Below are 19,956 nucleotides of genomic sequence, written 5' to 3'. Positions count from 1 at the left end.
CCATTCGATTCAGCGACGTCGAATTACCTTTGTATCAAACTGTCGAGAACTTCTACCTGAAAGTTTTTCCTTCACCTCTTATTGACTGGGCTATATGTATAAATAAGTAGGTAAATTTCCTAACAGTAAGAGCAATATAGTGTTAAGTATAGTTCACGAAAAACTCTAACCCACAAGCTGTTTCGGGCATACCTAATAACAAATATAAAGGTACAGTGTTCTTTTGCAAAATCTTCTTCAAGACATTAGCCGCTAACAACGAAATGTGTTTCGCACTTCGGTCAGATTTCCTATTCTTGATCTCGTCTCCTTGTCATTATGCTTGACCTCTCAAATCGAGTTTCTTTGTGGTGGACCAAGTACCGTGTGACTCGGTAGTTTGCCCTAAATTTCCATACATTCACCGTTTACTGCGTTGACCTCAACGTAATATTACTATTTCTACAACGACACGAGACGGAACACACAACCAATTTCAATCTCAATGCTTAACTTTCGATCCAACTACTTCAATTATTCCAACCACTCAAACTATTGCAGTTATCATAGTCGCAAGTTCTCATCTTACTATTAATTAAGAACATTTTTGTCTACATTTTCAAATATATATCATTCCAAACTACATATAATTATGCATAGATTTAGTTTAAAATATACACGTGTGTATATATATATACATATATGTGATCGACTAATCATTTAATTTATTGTCAACTTTTTGAAATAAACCTATCATCATTTTTGATCCCGTTCATCTGTTTAACAAATTTTTGAAAAAGATGGGTATCTGTTTATTATTATTTTTTATTTAATTCTCTAATAATTGTCATTGCAAGTACACTATAGCATACAACATTGTTTTACAATGTAACAAATAATACGATACGTTTAAGAACAAAAAGAATTAAAATCTTAAAGAAATCATTTCCAAAACCCGACAGCCATCTTTCTTTGTCATTTTTGTTAATTGAACAGGTTTGAAAAAAAATAAATATTATTCATTATTCTTAATTAATCTAATAAAAGGAACGTATTGTTTGATAATTATCATTTCAGTTATTGTGAAATAGAAAGTCTACTTTCGAAAAATAGTTTGAACTTGCACTTAGTTAATCCAAATCGAAAACGTAGAGTCAATGACCTTACACGGAATTAGTATAAAATCTGAATATATTTGTTAAATCAAATTATAAAATGATTTCGAAGATAGGATGAATTTTCTTCGAGTAATCACATACGAGAAAACGAATCTTGCGGTTTCCATGGTAAAACAGTTTATTAGTACGCATAGAATTCTCGTTGAAATCTGTTAACTTTAAGATCGTCAAATATCTTTTTATCTCCTGTGTAAAATCAAACGGTTTATACAAAGAAATATCTGAGGAAGAGAAAATGGCAGGTTAGTTAATTTTCATTTTGACCAATGTGAAATTTAATCACAAATTCATTAGGAATTTAAACAATAGAAATAGCATAATTTGGATAAATAAACTTTATCATTTTAGAGTCATAGTCAGATTTTGTTATTATAAAATATCGAAAAAAGTTTATTCAGATTAGTATTGTAATAATAAAAGAAGAAGAGAGGAGATATCGTCATGAAGTTATTCCATTGTAATCTGGTTTCCATGTATCCTGCAACAAAGTTAAATAGAAGCGAGACGAGAGGATCGTGTAAAAGTGGTTAACAACCCCACCTGGTTGGCTGTTCCGGGCGCGGCCTTTCCCCTCGGTCTATAAAGCTACGAGAAACCCACTTCCACCGAACATTCGCTCGCCGCTTCGTCACTCATTTACTCACCATGTGGCTCTTGTTTATCATCGCAGGTGAGTGCTCCGAGCTACGTCACGCTTTCCTCCTGCATCAAGGACGAACCTCTGCAAAGTGATATCAATATCCTTGATCCTTCCGCACGCTAATCTTCTTTCTCTCTAACCCCCTCTCGCTCGCTTTTTCACGCGTGTGACAAAGAAATTCTCGCGTGTGATTTTTGTCAAGCTTGTGCAATTTTTATGTGAACAATTCTTTCCTCTCTCTACTGTTTCAAGTGTGTTGAAAAACATCCAAAAAAAAATATATATATATATATATATATATATTTATATATTATGAGAAATATTTTTTGGAAAGAATTTTTACCTGTTCAACAAGACAAATTTTTATATTGAAATTTGAAATATAACATTGTAATATTAACATCATTTCTATTAATATAATTATATGTATGAATCACAAAAATGAATTTCTCGTGTCTGAAAGTGAAACTTTATATATTATAAATTATATTAGCATAACTATATATAGGTACCTCTAGATTCAACTTCAAATATCAACTAAAGATTAATTTTCTGACGAAAAACAAATAATAACAATATATTGACTTATCCAATGATTACATTTTAATATACGTAAAAAATGTTCCAAAATTGTGAGAATTCTTATAGGCCAACACAATACATCTTTGCATATTTTAAATATCGTAGTGCCTAATCTTCTGTTTCTATAAACTTTCAATATTCGTCTACAATATTAAATTGATAATGCTATCGTTTAAACACATACTCACATCGATTTACCGTTTTAAACCAAATAAATCGACCTTTCTCTTTTCTTAAAAAACACACACATATATCCTGCATAAGTACTTACGTATTAAGTTTTTCATTACACACATTGAACGTATCTTTAGATTTTATTTTTCAACAGGACATGTATATGTAACGTACAATACACTTGCACTTATCCCATGTAACTTACGTCAGTCTATTACTTTCTCGAATACTATTCCCTCGCTCTATTTCCCTTCTCTAGTGTCTTTAGTCACCTTCTTTTGTTTTTTTTTTTTAAATCATTGCATGATTAATAGTGTACATATGTGTTTGTTCGATCATAAATTGTACGAAATGAAATTTGTCAACATCCCGTGACGATTATTTTGATCTAAATTCTAACTTGTTAAATCTAAAATCTAATATATAGTTAAAGTAAATTTTTTTTAACGAAACATTAAATATAATATTAAGCGAACAAAGTCTTAAAATACGATCTTTTTGCTACTTTCCACGATCTCGTAGTCGTTTTAGAATTTCGACTCACGAAATACGCATTTTGTATTCACATTAGAAACTCGTTTACTACGGTACTGAATTCGCTTTCCCGATTATGCATAGGAACGTTAGATACTCGGCCAAGATTACTGTCACTTCGAGAAATCTAAAACAGCACACAAGGGGGAGTTTTAACTTGAATTTAAAATGATTTCCCTATTTCTTTTTTGTAGATCTTCCTATTGTTCTAATTGAGAGTTATAAACTTTGATCAATTTTTCTATCTGCAATAATTACTTTCAAAAATAAACTCAAGCATTTTTATCTTATATATATATATAATCAGGTTTTTTTTTGCACAACTTACAMAGTTTTTTACAATGTCTTATCATTACTTTACTTATATTTATCTCACAATTTTTGGTTTATGCTCAACTCACCCCTCCTCTACGAATATTTATCCAAAGCATTTTTATCTTATTATTGTATAAAGTTATTCATAATTTGAATGAATATTTATCAAACGAGTTAATTTTGTTTGCTTTAAAACAAATATTCACGAAGCGTGGCGCATATTATATTTCGTATATTAGAATTTAGAGATAATATAAAAAAATGTGTAATATTAATTATTTATTATTTCAACTCCCCTAATGTAAATCATTATTAGGCTTAATAATTAAATTTTCTTTAATTCAATTATTAGGTTTCACTAGTTCAGTTATTATTGATAATATTATTCATTGTGGTGTTTTAGAATCTTTTTAAAAATAAAAATAAACAAATTGAATACAATAAAAATAGCAATATTTGAACAAAATAAATTGGACAATTATTCTTACAGTTGATCGACAAACTCAGGTTTCATTAATATTATCACGTATTTGTCGATCATATCGTCAAAAACAAATCCCCGATTTAGAATCTTATTTACGATCTAGAACCGAGTTTATATCGCCTTAGGAGTAGTATACTTTCTCTACGAATCGTAGCGTAATATTTTTATGCGACCACAAGTGAAATCTGTTCGAGGGGGTTAGTTAGAACACCGAAAGAAAAAGATCACTAAAGATGACTAGGACATTGAGAACGTTCATAAACTTGGTTTAATATTATTCTTAGAACTAATTATATTATAGCGTCAAAAATATCTGCTTGTTTGACTAACCATTTGAATTTTTTCATCTAATTAATTTATAGAAAAGTTATAACCTAATTATAGTAATCAGTTGTTAGAGTTTTCTTCATTTATTTCTGGGAAATTTGATCTTTTTTTATTTCTTGTTGCTTTAGAAAAGAAAATTACATTAAAATCGGTAATTATTCTCTTCCTTTCTTTAAAACAACACAATTTGGAAAAATTACAAATCGAATTGTTTCTTTCTTCCTTTTATATCTTTGAGCGTCTCAATCGAATGTAAAAATAGGAAACTACGAATGAAAATATCCGGTTGGTTAAGAAGAAATTATATTCAATATTCAGGTTGAATTAGTCATAGCTGAGAACGAGGATGCTGTCGGTTCTCATAAAACTTACATTTTCGATGACTTCACAACCATTTCCGTTCTAAATTATATTCATTTTCTTGCATAATATAAAAAAAAAAAACAAATTCGAAGAAAATAGCAATTTTTCGAAAGATACCACATGATAAAATACAAAATAAGAAAGCAAATCGAGAAAAGAAAAAATGGAATCGTCCTACTTGTTCATCTCACAATGTTACATACAACTTCCTTCAGCAATATAAAAATCGTCCACGTACGTAAAGTCGAGAAAAACGGATGCGTGGTATTAGATTACAAGAAAGGAGAGGGCGGTGCTCGTATAATCCCACACGTTCTCGTGTCATTTACTGTTCGATTATTTCCCAATCACATCAGGCGAACCAGGGGAATACATATTCGTCACACATAATACATGCACACAAATACATACATACATACATACAAACGACGACATACATATGATGATATTGCCTTTCTCTAAGCTCGAGGCTGCAACTGCTACGACGACAACTGCACGCTTATCCGTATCTTGAAACTATCTCCGAACCACTAACGTGATTTACTTCAAACTCTATGCATCAAGAAACTTCTCTCACACTTATTCAATACCTATTATCAAAAAGGTCACATTTTTTTATTACCTCTGTAGAGTCAACATCACATGGTTTTTTACCCTTTTTCACGTTTTTCTTGAAACGTGTTTATTTTAAGCACATATCCACATATCTAATCCAACGTTGACGTATTTTACCTCTATCGTATTCTTATCAAATACGCATAACGTACAAACAAATATTGATATCCGAGATATCACATTATTTTTATTAACAATTTGAAAAATACAGTTCATTGTTCTAATTTCAACAAATAAATATTTTCTCTATCACTTTTTATCAACTGTACCTAGATGTAAATATTTTCCTACCAATCTCTCTCTCTCTCTACCTCTCTCTACCTCTCTCTCGTTATTTTTCTCAAGAATTCTCTAATATCCACAATCTTTGTTCATCGTGCATATAAGAATTCACACAATTTCATATTCTACATCTCGAAATACAACATAATCATCACTAAACCCTTTTTCAAAAGAAGACTCGATAGAAAACTTATTATTATTATCATTATTAGATTTTTATTATCTTATTGTCCTACAAAATAAAATAGAAAAAAAATGAAGAATTTGAAGAAAAGAAAAAGGAATGATTGGAATGTTTGTAGAGAACCCCCCGAACACCTCTTTGGCTACCACTATCGCCATTTTTTTTCATTAACTGATTGTGAACGAAATCATTATCGTCGTTACAGTTCGTTGAGTTCCGATTTATACACCAAAATCATGCAATTATTCACGCTCATTAGGCCTCCTATTTTCTTCTTTGGTATTTTTATTGTCGTTGTTATTATTATTATTGTTGTTTGTGTTATTGATGAATAATGATGGTGGTGCTTGATATTAATTGGCTTGTTCGTTCAAATACATATATCGAAATATTATCCCTTTCGCTCTTTCTCGCTTTTTCTCGCTCTTTCTTGACGTTTCTAATTTCTAAATAAAATTCTATTAACAATGAAGCAAGGAAAAATAGAAAAACTAGAAAGTTTATTCCATCCTTGTTGCCTTGTCCCCGTTAGAATTCTTTGATCGTGCCGCTTTGTATATAAAAACAAAAAATCGATTAATTTTCATCAACGTATATAAGAGAAAAACACATGCGCACACGTGCATACACATTTTTTCTATATATTAACACTTACAATGAAAACATCAAACGAGCTCATCTTTTTGTAATAACTTTCTTTGTTCGTTGAGTCTGTCATGGAGTAAGTAATGAAACCATAAAGAAATATACCATCATGAAAGATACTTACAGACTTATGAAATTGCTTCTTGTCAATGATACTTCATATAAAGAGTTTTTATTTTATGTGTTGCCTACTTGTATATGCGATATACTACATTTTATTTATTTGACACTATATTTTTCTATCTTCAACCTTCCATAATTCAATTGTTTTTTATATTTAACAAAAAAAAAAATTATATAATACAAGACTCGTAATAAACTTTATATTCTCTAACATGAACTATACTATACTATATAAGTATAACTTATTTATATTGATGAAAAAACATTAATTTCTGTGTACGGCAAGTAACAATTTATTTGATTTTATTTTCTGACAAAAACATATAAAATACACAATTTAAAAAAAGAATAATTTTGTATTAAATCTTTTGGTACGAGTTTGATTAGTATTTCGATCAAAGTAACGCAACTCAAACGAAACGTTAGAAGAAACGAACAGTTAGAAGAAAAAAAATGAGTAAATCGTTTTTCTGATGGATCTCGAAAAAACAAAATATGTTACGTCCGGTCAGTCTATCATCGTAATTTTTCAAAATGAACTCGATAACATCGAAAGGTATCCTGCCAACAGTTTAATTAAAAACATTTTGACTCACATTTAAAGTTGAAAAAGTTATAAAAGACAAAGAAGTTTTTAAGAAAGTATCTATCGAGATTATGTACGTATATTTTATTCGCAATTATCGTGTGCCAATCCCAACGGACTTTTTGTTTATTCGTTTAATCGACAGATTTATCGTCCTTGGAGAACGCCATTAAATAGATCAAAAAAAACGAAATGAAAAAGAAAGTAAGAGAAAGAGAGAGAGAGAGAGAGAGAGAGAGAGAGAGAGAGAGAGAGAGAGAGAGAATGGTCGATTTGCCAACGTAGCTCGTGTAATACTCTTCGAATTTTCACTCTAATACGATGTTAGAAGCGATGATTATTGTCTAACACCGGACGGTGATCGACCTTTGAACTACCTTACAAAGAATTCCAATCGAACGATCTAATCTTACTTTATTTCTTCAACAATCGATACAAATTTTTCTTTCACTTTTTTTTATTTCCATTTTTGTAATTATTTGTAAAGACTATCATGAGAATTATAGTGATCTCGTTTGTCCTAAATTTAAAAATGTGAACACATTTTTTCAATATAAATTCATACTCCGGGGATTTTCTATTTAACTGATTACGGGAAGAAACAATTATTTCACATTTCTTAACATTTATTACATGATAGAAAAATCATGCAAGTAATCACAAATACAAAAACACATAAATTAATATTTTTACTAACAATTAGATTTTTCAACAAAATTGATTTTGCAAATATTTTAATATCATTACAAGTGTTCATGTTTCTTATCTATAATGCACTAAATTCGCATAACATCCTACGCGCATATCGAATGAAGCAAAATATTGAAGTAGTCCTCATTACTCCATACACATTAAATTTAAATACGCACACATACACATTTATTTATACGTTTCACACATAAACTAACAATCAGTCGAATAGTTGGACGATACTTACTCGTTATTTAGAAAAATAAGTTAATCGTTGAGGTGAAAAGTGGAACGTTTATCGATCTTTTTAACGACCATCGCTCGTTAATTTCTCGCCTCTTAGAGAAAATAACGGGATTCTCGTTTGAAAGATTTCTCGTTTGTTCGTTCATTCGAACGGGCGTTCATACGTAGAATTAGTGTAATTATATATTATTAATTACTTCCCAAGTGCTTTCGAGATGTACGATTAATTTAATTTGCTGCTTAAAAAGATATCGTTAATATCGTTAAATTTCACATTACATTATGTTACATAAGAAAAAAAATAAATAAAAAGGAACATTATATCGGACGAAAACAATCTAAATTTCTTAAAGATTCAAATGGAATTCATGAAATTTGAGTTCTTTCAAAATCGATGAAAATGACAATATTAACAAATCAAATCAAAATTATCCGCATTGTTTTTACAATGAGATATTTCTTATCTAATAATTTTCCAAAAATTAATGAAAAAGCATATATGTTTATTGGAATGTAGCACTTTTGTAAAAAGTAAACTCTCTCAACAGAAATATAAATTTACATACTATTAACTGATATTACTCCCATAAAAAATAAAACTTATTCACATTTTGACGATACAATACATGTACATATACACATTGAAAAGTGTTACTTAACTCGATCTATCGTGAATTTCCTTTTGGTTTCTTCTTTCTGGTTTCTCACGAAAGTAACAATACGATATCACATTACTCTCTCGATCGCGTTATTTCACACGTCGTGTGAAATTCGTCTTCGTTTGGTCTCGGTGTCTTAGACTTCATAAGGAAGGCGCGAAACTCACCAAGCGTTAATTAGGCAAAAGATTTGTTAATCAACAACCGAAAGGATGTTACTTAACGATTTCACCATTTATAAGAACGCTAGAATAGATCGTCGTTTTCGTCGTCCTAGTCGTCCTCGCTGATATTATTATTGTTCTTACTCTTGTGTTACATAATTATTATGAGCACTAAAACTCTCGTATTCCCCAGAATTTCGCAAAGTTTAACAAAGAAATAAGATCCGTCATGAATTTGAATCTCGTCATTTCACAGACTCGCGACATACATGTAGAAATTTCCTAAAATACGGTTAACAGATGTTTCGCGATGGACAAAAAGAAGAACAACAAAATGAGTGTGAAAAAGAAGAAATCATTTTTAATCCTAATGATCTTTGAAATCATTTGAAATTATTCATCTTTTTATTCGTATGTATCTACCTAATGAACTTGTATATTAGAAAAGATTAGCAAGCGTAATCAAGAATGATCTACAATTCTAAAGCTTGTTCACGTAGTTGCAATAATTTCCATTGCAAGGTCAGATTTGATATGAACGTTCTTCCTAGATAAATATAAATTCCCGTATTAATCGATGTCCCGTACACGTGATCGTTTCTAAAATAGAAACTCAATTATGTTGACTATCAACGAATATACCATTCAATAGCAAATTACATCACTAGATTCTATGGTTGCAGTTACGTAGCTTGAAAGATATTGTTAATCAATGAATCGTGCTATAATTAGAATTTTACGTAAGACATTAATCTTAGAAATTAATCATTTAATCATTTTTATCGGCTAAAACAGATATTTATATTCAATTGAAATTGAATTAATTTAATATTCATCTTTAATCTTCTTACCTATTTATGGAATGAACTAAAACTAAATTATGATTTTATATTTGAAACATTTGTATTTATAATGTAACAATTGTTCTTTGTTTAATGAGTTGGACCCATTATTTTTTCAGGAATAAATATCAAAACATTCTAGGATCTACTGTATTAAATTGTCTTTAAAGTTTTTTTAAATTGATGTAAAATAAAATTCTGTCTTGATACTTCAAATAATATCATAATATTTTAATAGTAGATATTTTTGTGTTATGATAAATATTATTTTTCTTCAGTTTTAAAAATAATATTTATCATATAATAAATTAGTATTTGTTTAACGAGTTGTATTTAACTAAACGATCATAATTTCGAAACTACTACGTTTCTCTCTATAATTATCCATCAGTTGAATAAATATTGTGAAAAATGTCAAGAATATGTTATTTTCTCTATAGAAAAAAATCCAAACGACCTGAATAGAAAGTTGGACCGCATGTGGAAAAACACAGTTTTTTCAACTATGTGTTAAATCTTCTTCCGTTCCGCGTCCATATAACGATGCGCAATTGAGATTAAAAGTCTCGAACGTCGAGAAACGCCAAGAAGGAAGTTATTAATAGAGGAAAAGAGAAAGAGAGAGAAACCCGTATTTTACGGCACGATAATAATACATAGGTAACTATAAACCTAAGTTCCCGTTACATCCGGTTCTCGCGTGATACACAGCAAGGAAAGTGGAGAAAACTTCCGTTAAGCTTCACTTTCAGGACGATTTACCAATGATACGACGCGAGATTTTCTTCCTAAATAATCAAATATTTCAGGATAAAAAGAATGAACATAAGAATAACTTAACCGTTAAAATAAAAAAAAGAAAACAGCTGTGTACGTATACGACTTTTTGCATTGATTATCGATAGTGTCTCATAGGAGCGTACGATCTATCGATCGTAACTTTACACGATTCGAATCCAATCTAAATCGATATAATTTCGACATAACCTTATACCAAGCTAGTATAGAGCTACATTCCTTGTAAAGGTCTCCCACGATGGCGGCGCGGCGTGACTTCGTGACGAAACAATCGAATCATGGGCGTATCGAACTTCGTACAATTTATTAGCTAATTCTAATAATGAATATAGAATGCACAAAATCAAAGATTACAAGTAAAAGTACGAAATGTTATATAATTATTATTTAGTAAAAAACAAAAACGAATAAGTGTAATAATACATCATTTTATGCCATGTATATAATTAATAACATAAATTGTAATTATGTAATAAATTATAATTATTTGAAATGTAACATATTTTGTCAATACTTCATTAAAAATTTATTATTATTTATTATTATATTAAGCCATTATATATTAAATGGCTTATATATATATATATGACAAAGGTACATATATAAGTTATAATTCGATGACGTATAGAAAATTCCTCTTTGGCAGAGCACGCAATCGATCGAGCAATAAAACGTTTTTATCGTCGAATGATCGAGACACGATCGAACGATTTTGCAAGCCAACTCTAAAAGAATAATCTCGACGATCGAAAGTAAATCTCTTTCTCATATATGCAACCGGACCAACTTCCAAGTAGCAATGATATAATGCCTGACCGAGCCGAGAACGCACGAAAAGACATCGGATATATTCGAGAGAGAATGGGGAAAGTCTTCCGGTATGAGATGTCGAGCAGAATTCAACGAAAGGGAATGGAATAGAAAATCTAATGTCCTATTAGATACGACTTATATTAGGAAGGGAAATTTATGACATAGAACGATAATGCGAATTAGTTTTGGGATCATTGAACCTTTTCTAGTTTTTCTTTCTTCTACTTTATTATTAATATATACGTTTTCTATCATTTTAAAAAATAATACTTTCAACAAAAATCTTAAAATTAGTAAATGAAAAATTACAATATGTTCTTATGTGCGTGGAACCGAAATTACACTTAAATATAAATCCTAATCAAATGAATAACTATAACGATGAGAGAAGCATAATTCTAACAAAATATATTTCTCTATTTAAATTTCATGCACTTGGCGAAAAATCATAAAACACAAAGAGATCGTGCGATCCTTTTTATTCGTTGCACTCTAAAAACACGCTGTAAAATCGTGAAACTTTTTTATGTAATTTCGATAAATACTACAAGTACAGTTACAACAGTTAGTAATAACAATCTTGCATATATTAAAAAACACATCTTTTGACAATATATCACAGTTTAATGTATTTTTGTAGTATTTTATATTCGAATATACTACACTATATCCAGTCATTTTTATTAACAATTCTGACATTATACATATTTATTGCTGAAGAAAATACGAAATATTCTAATATTAAACATTATCCAATCCAATGCTTAGACAAATCAAACAAGGAAAATATTATACACAAAAAAGTCTATATAAAATAGCAAATATTCCAATATTGCATAGATCGTATAATTTCTATATATAACAATTTGAACATTTATTATAATCGTAAGGCGTATCGAAGGATAGCCAAAGCTAATGTTTATTATCCGAATGACGATGTGACTACCATGGCCAATAATGGCGCTCATCGTAAGAAGCTTGAGGAACTGTGTGTGGAAAGTGAACTCACATGCGGGGAAAGTTAAGACTCCTCGTGAAACTTTTCCCACGAGTTTTACTTTCAGTATTTCCTATGCAACTACCTTTTGCTCTCCTTCGTTGTCCGTGGAAAGGAACTAAACGAAAATAAATGACTTAGATCTCAAATTTACGAGCAACGCCCATTTCAAGATAATGCTCCTCCATCAGTTTAATCTTACCTTCTCATTAGATTTATCTTCAAGAACAAGATTCTTCTGAAAGATCTATAGGTACTTAGAGTGATCCTCGTAAACCTTTTATATCTCCTTCAAGTATGTGGGATTTTAAAAAATAGAAACATTCTCTAGTAGCACAGAAATTTGATCAGGTTAAGGTTTTCTCGATCAGAATTTATTCAAGTAGGTTTATTTTATTTATTAGAAAATGTTTATTTCTAATTAATTCTATATTTTGTTTTATTAATTTTCAATGAGATTATAATTTGAAATGAATAACAAAATATTTGGCAGGTCTATTGGCGGTTTCCGCCGAAAAGGAGTCTGCCGTATCGAACGTGGCAGAAAAATCGTCGTCGTCGTCTCCCACGGCGAGTGCAGATGACATCGTCATGCTAGAGATCGACGTAAAAGGTCCTGCTAAAAGATCACCGATATCAGCCAATGGCGTTTATGGAGCATCGCCAAGCCAATACGTTGTTCGACATGGTGATGACCCTCAAGAGGTAATAGAGATTTTAAATCTTAATCATTTTTCACTAACGCGAACCTATCATCATACTATTACAAAAGCTTATTCTAACAAAAAAGGATCACACAAAAAATCGATGCAAAAATACATAATATCTTTATAAAGTCATATAAAAACTCTAAGTAATTATCATTTCTTATATTCCATTCTTCTTTATAAAGACATCGACAACGAACTTTTATGTATTTTCCAAATCAATGATCTTAGAGTAACTAATTATGTCTTGTTTCCCATAATAAAGATTACATGCTCTTTTAGAATCATAAGAATCGCGTGTTTCTACGTGTACTTCAATATGCACAATATAATATCTTGTTAGTTTTACTCGTTGATTATACGAAGTTGTTGAAAAGAGATCGGTTAAAGTTTGATACTCGAGTAACTGTGTCAGTTAATCTAACAGAGCAGACAATTTGATCAAAGCAATAATCGTTGAATATGAAAGAAAGAAAGAGATAAAAGAGAGATATTATGTGATAGCACAGTTCTACTCTTGCTAAAGGATCTTAATTTCTTTTTTCATCCTGCGAACGATAATCGAGGTTAAGGTTGTATGTTCAACCAACACGGATCCGTGGATTAATAAATACATAATCTCGATCAGGTAACAATCGATTTGAAATGCATTAACGTATTGTAGCCACTATTCACCTCCTACAAGAACACGAAGGTTTCATGCAACAACTAACGCCATTATCCTCGGTCAGCCGTGACCATTGGCCGCCTATCACTTGCTGGCCAACGCATGCTGATCAAGTAGCCGCGAATAGAACATTTTTATTTTTTTCCTATATTTTCTGTAATTTGCTTTTTTTTCGTTACCTACTTTGAAATATAATAGATCAAAAGAAAGATACAATACAATTCTCTTGTTTTAGTTTGCTTACAATCAAATGAAAATTAGAATTAGGAATTTAGGATGAAGAAATAATTTAATATAAATAATATATATATAATAGATATATAAATATATAAAATATTTGAAAATTTAATCAAAGAAATATAATATTAGTTTATAATTAGATGAAAAAATAATGAAATCTAACGATCGACTTAATGAAACAATACGTAATGAATAATCATCACGTTCGATGTCACTGTCATATTTAGTTTCTATGGCGGAACTCAAGCGTTTAAATAAGTAGTGCAAAATGGCGTAACGAAATCTATATACATACATACATACATTCATTTCGCAGTTGCGCGCTCAGGATAATGAGAGATTGTAAATTCCTAAAGAGAGGGGACTCCCTCTACTTTCTATATCTCTCTTTTTATTTTTCTCAGTTGGTAGCCTTCGTACATTCTCTCTCTCTTTCTCTTTCAAATTTTATCTTGTTACGAAAGCATACCAATTTTCAGTATGAAAAACACACTAGAATAAAAGATTTTCAGTTTATAGTCATATAATAGGAGGCCATACTTAATTTTTAAGCATACTAATATCAGCAGAAATAATTATAAATAAGGTACTGAGGTCACATACTTTAAAAAGAAAATCATATATATTCTTAGAAAGTAAAATCCCATAAAATAAAAAACGTTCGAAGAAAATTAGTATCCATCGTAATTACGAAGGTAATAAATGTACGAAGGAGGATTTTATTTCCTACGTTTAAGAAAGAAAATGATTATTATCGATGCATAATAGTTCGTTTCAGTCGATCATCGTCATGGTCGTCGATTTAAATCGTGGTTATTGATTTTTCCGTAACGTCGGGCACAATTACGTCTAAATTTTGTGAAGATTTTCTTATGTCACACTAAAATTGTATAATTTGTTCATATAGTTCAAGGTTAATATATCAAGGTATATGTATTTGCTAATAATAATTATAAATTACGTATACTAACGTAAATTATACGAAACGAAATTTCTTTTTTTTCGTTTAACAATATATCATATAATTCTCTTATTATACAATTAGACTGTAGGAATGAAAAAGCATACTATAAATTTATCAAAATAAAAAATATTATGTTTATTCTAATATATTAGAACTATGCTATATATTAAACGCGCGGTAACTTATCCTAGATAATCAACATGCCAGACTTCATAAAATAAAAGAAAAAAATTCTTTGAAGAATATCTCGCGAGATCGACATGAGCATCGAATAGGGTTACATTATTTAGAGGGAAAAGACGCGTTTCTTTTGTGGCAGCTGCATGTGCTTGACTCGTGATCGTTGAACAGCATTAAATGTTCGAACACGATCCCGATTGGCCTGTTGCATAACACGAACAACAAGTTTGCACGCCTTCTAATCGCAGCGTCGTAAGATAGAACCGGTAAAACCACACCCAACACAACTAACCGAGAGAGCAAATCCCTCTGCTAGCTATTTTATCAAATGTTACTTACGGTCGTTTCGTTTTCCGTTCCGTCGATCCTATCTACGGCCTTGCCTTGTCTACTAGACCTAGTCCACTAGGATGAGTCACATTAAACAATGATGGAGAAAGAAAGAGGAAGAGAGAGAATTGTCTACCTACAATTTATAAGTCGTCGACTCATCCTACAACATTATATATATATATATACAACGATACTCTATACATACAACGATACTCTCTTTCTATATAAACCGAACCTATTGATATCATCATAGGTAACATTGATGTGTTAACCTTTACAGTAACATCAAGTTCATTGCGAGCATCTTCTTACGCAATAAATTCATCTTGAATCATTTTTAGTATCCTAATGCATCTCCATTTCTTTGTTCTATCTCATTTCTTGTTTCTTATTTTCTATAAAGGTGGAACAGAAAAGAAACATTAAACCTTTCCGTAGGAGATAGAACAGTAAACCGATAGGGGAAACATGTGAAAGAGTTATGCAAAATATAGTATGAAAAAATAATTGATAAATCTTCCTCGACTTTCAAAAATGGAATACAGATTCCGAGAAAACACAATCTGTCCGTAAAAGTTAGAAAGATAATTAATTACATTAGTAGTATTGCGGATGAAATTTCACACACACTGCGGTATATTGTCTTTTATTTTAAAAATTAATATGAATATGAAACTTGATAGTGTGAAAGTTTTTCTTTTTATTCAATATTAAATTAAAACGATCATATATATTTTTTTATATGACGATTTCAAATATCACATTACTATGATAGCTTTTTATTTATTTCATTCTTTATCGTTCATATCGTTCAAGAGGAATTTGAATTATTAATTTTGAATTATTAATTTTGAGAATTATTAACTATTATCTTGAATAAGCCTTCATTTTTTATTGACTAAAATTGAAATAATATATAAAAACAGAAAAGAAATAAGATTATTTAAGAATATTTATTCATTTGTAGCTCTCACCGGAGTACCTATCGGCGGCACTGCAGCAATATTCTCAATCGCAACCACAAACGTTCGGTCCAACAACTGCAACGCCACTATCCCAGCGCAGACCATTACCAGCATACGCTAGACAACAACAACAATTGCAACAAGCCTACCACAATTATCGAAAACCAGCTGTAGTACCGCCGAGACCTCGAGCACAGCTTCATCCTCAAGCTTTGGCTCAAGCCGAAGTGGCAGCTCAATTACAGGCTCAAATTGATGCTAGAAATCGTGCAGATGCCATACATACAGCTCGTTTGAGTCCCAGTGGTACGTCGACTTATCAAGTTGCAGCATATTCCGAACCGAAATTGGGAACGTTCGAACAAGAACTTCTTCAATTGGTATCAGCCAACCAAGCTCAGGAATTTAAGCTTGTTCCAACGCAACCAAAATCAGCATTGAAATCTGGCTATGCGTCTGAATATTCCCAACAATTAGTAAGTTATCCGAGTCAGTATTCCAAACCAGCAGCAGTAGCAGCACCAACACCAGCAGCATCCCATTTACCAGAACAATATCACATCGAGACTACAGCACCGCGTTATCAGCAACAAGCACCAGCTTATCAATCTGTCGAAGAACCAGTTCAAATCCAATMCCAGCCAGTGCAATCCCTTCCAGTTCAAGCTAAAGAATTCAGACCTTCTCCTCAATATCAGTATGCCGAAGATCATAATAACCTGAAAGCTGTTCAACAGGCTCAAGCCCAAGCTGAAGCCGAAGCGATAGCAAGAGCTCAAGCACATGCTCAAGCTCAAGCTTTAGCTTTCCAAAAAGTTACGCAAGCTGCTCACAACAAGCATCATCAGGATGCTTTTCAACAGATCCAAATAGTGAACGAACGTCATAGACAACAAAGTGCTTTAGAACAAATTCAGCAAGGTGCACAGGTCAGTGACGCAGGACGTGCACATATCGAGGAACAATATCATCCGAAAGATCCCGAAGCCGCGTACAGAGCACGCTTGAAGGCTCAAGCTCAAGAAGAATTAGCCGAGGCTAGAAGAGCTCATGAAGCTGCAGAATACAAGGCGCACTCCGACGCCATATTGAAACTTCAGGCACAACAGCAGGCTCATTTGAAAGCGCAAGAGGATGCTCATAAGTACGCTTTGAATTTCGAGAAAAATCAATTACAAGCCCAAGCGCAAGCTCAAGCTCTGGCACAAGCTCAAGCCGAAGCTTTGTATAAAGTTCATCAGCAAAATCGTGCCAAAGCGAATAACGAAGCTGTAGCGGTGGCCAGAGCTCAAGCAGAAGCAAGGACAAAAGATCCAGAACATACACCAGTAATTCAATATCTTTTGCCCAATAGTACACCTCTTCCATCTCCAAACAGTTACTACACCAACGACGAAGTACAAAAATATCAAGCTTCGGGATCATCCTACGTTCCCAGATCTGTTCCAAAAGACGAAGGACCTCCTCTAGCACAGGAAATCCAACCTACGATCACTCAGCCTCGACAAACTCACAAATTGAAGATACCAGCTGCCTCGCCATCCTCCGTTTACGTGTCTCAATCAGGTCTATTAAAAAAAGCCCCAGTTAAATCACTAACTATCGAAGAAATCATTGAACAGGACCAAGTCAATGGACCTCAAGTCGTACGTATTCCTACATCCAAAGGACATCAAACACTAACGCAAGAAGACCTCTCAGCCCTTCTTCATTCCGACTACTCGGTTACTCCCATTCCCCAAACTGCTAAACCTACTCAACAAACTTACATCGGAGAAAACGCACCGGCAGGATACTACGTGAAAAAACAAAGAAATCCAGTTGCCAGGCCTGAATATATTACTTACGAAGATGTAATCCCTCAAGCTCGTAAACCAACAAGAAAGAACAGACCAATTTTAAAGCCACAAGGTAGTGAAGCTGATGCTAGTGAAAAAGTTACTTATCTAGTACCTTTGGAACAAGAATTTGGAACCAAACAACCATTGGTTAGACGTATCCAAGAATGAAAATCGTATATCCATCCTCGTTCTAATTGTTTTTACCCAACTTGTATAGATACAATCGATAATTGAACTAAACATCATTGATGATATTATCAAAACTATAGAAATCATCAAATATTAAATTAGAACAAGAAAATCTAACTAAATTATACAATTTTTTCATGAGATTTATTACCGATAATATCATGACGTTTCTTTTTAAACTATCTTGACACGCATACAAAGCACAACCATACACGTATTTCCTTCCCATCCCTAATGATATTATCCAATTATATTCAAAAAGCCCAATTTCTTTTGACTTTATGATTAAATATGACAAAATATGATTATATCATTTGTAGTCACAACTGGTGATCATAACCTAATTGCTCTTGTTTTCATTTTGGCTTTGTTGTCATTTTCAGCTCATATTTGTTGTATGCGCGCATGTTTGTGATTAAGACATTTCTCTTGAATTTTTACTTATTTTTTTAGACATTTATCCAGTACAGCATTCCGTAATAATTTAATCAAATATTATCAAATACTTTACACGAAGAGTGTGTAGAAAAGTACAAGTAAAACTTGTAAAACTAATCTAAAACTTTAAACAAATGTGGAAAAAATCTTGTATACAGAAGATGATGATTATTACTATACTATTATAATTACTATTATTATTACTATTATTATTATTATTATTATTTTATTATATATCTGTAAGTGGTAAGCGTGCTGACGGTGCTGAGTCGGATGATTTATTAATTTATATTCATTTTGTAAATACTAGATTTTTTAACTAATAAAAATGTTTAAAAATCCCCATACTTTTTCTTTTATTTATGTTTACAAAAAATCGTTTCTTTTTCTCATGTCAGTATTTGCCAAAATACTGACATAAAAACAAATACACTTTATTGATAAAATTGTACAATTACTATCCAAAAGGTCGAGTCATTCTTTAAAAGTGATCAAATTTTCGCCGTAATTTAAGAGATCCACTAAATTATCGATCGTTATTCATTAATGACGCTATTCATTGTTGAGAGCAATTAGTTGGTATGACGAAATCAAATAAAACTGTTTAAGTAACATGAAAGTTGAAATATTTCATGAACGTATATCATATTTTTATACAATTATTATAAGGTGGATCAAATATTTCTAAATGAATCAAAAGTCTCGAATTTTAAGTGGACCAAAAGTTTCCAGGTAGGCTAAAAATCTTTAGATGATTTGAACAAATATTTACTTCCTTTCAAAACTCTGTATGCTTGCAATTAAACTTGTAGTTTAACCACCCAAGTTTTTTATTTTATAATCTAAACAAAAATCAGGCAAAAATATTTGAAGAAATAGTAATCAATTTTTGATGTTATCTAGAAATGAATGATCTACTTTAAATAGAGAACACGTATATAATAGTATAGATCATTTATTATGAAAGTGTTTGAAATAAATAAATATGATGTTTTCACAATATTGTTCAAAAATTGACTTATACCACTTTCATAATAAACGGCTCATATAAATCAATTTTCCATAGAAATTTGTCGTCGAATATTTTCTTGTCTATCGATTAGAAACATTTCACAAAAAAAATTAAATATTAAAAATTAAAATGGATTTATATATAAAATTGTAACAGCTTCATATTTCGCGTGTATGCAAGATGTCCCTATATAAGTGACA

At 31.2% G+C, this 19,956-nt stretch overlaps 1 protein-coding gene across 1 annotated transcript; it reads left to right on the top strand.

Annotated features, from left to right (window-relative positions):
- Positions 1-1,724: 1,724 nt before the first annotated feature.
- On the top strand, positions 1,725-18,645 carry LOC106792088 (chromatin modification-related protein eaf-1-like; the record flags this gene model as incomplete). The annotated part of the gene is made up of 3 exons (XM_014758230.1): positions 1,725-1,827; positions 12,714-12,925; positions 16,279-18,645. Coding segments are annotated over 3 exons (2,322 nt in total), but the record flags the coding sequence as incomplete, so codon positions are not given.
- Between the last annotated feature and the right edge of the window lie 1,311 nt (positions 18,646-19,956).

Source organism: Polistes canadensis, unplaced genomic scaffold, assembly GCF_001313835.1.
Source record: "Polistes canadensis isolate GaletaPanama2010 unplaced genomic scaffold, ASM131383v1 scaffold_376, whole genome shotgun sequence".
NCBI lineage: Eukaryota > Metazoa > Arthropoda > Insecta > Hymenoptera > Vespidae > Polistes > Polistes canadensis.
This window is presented reverse-complemented; position numbering and strand designations above follow the sequence as displayed.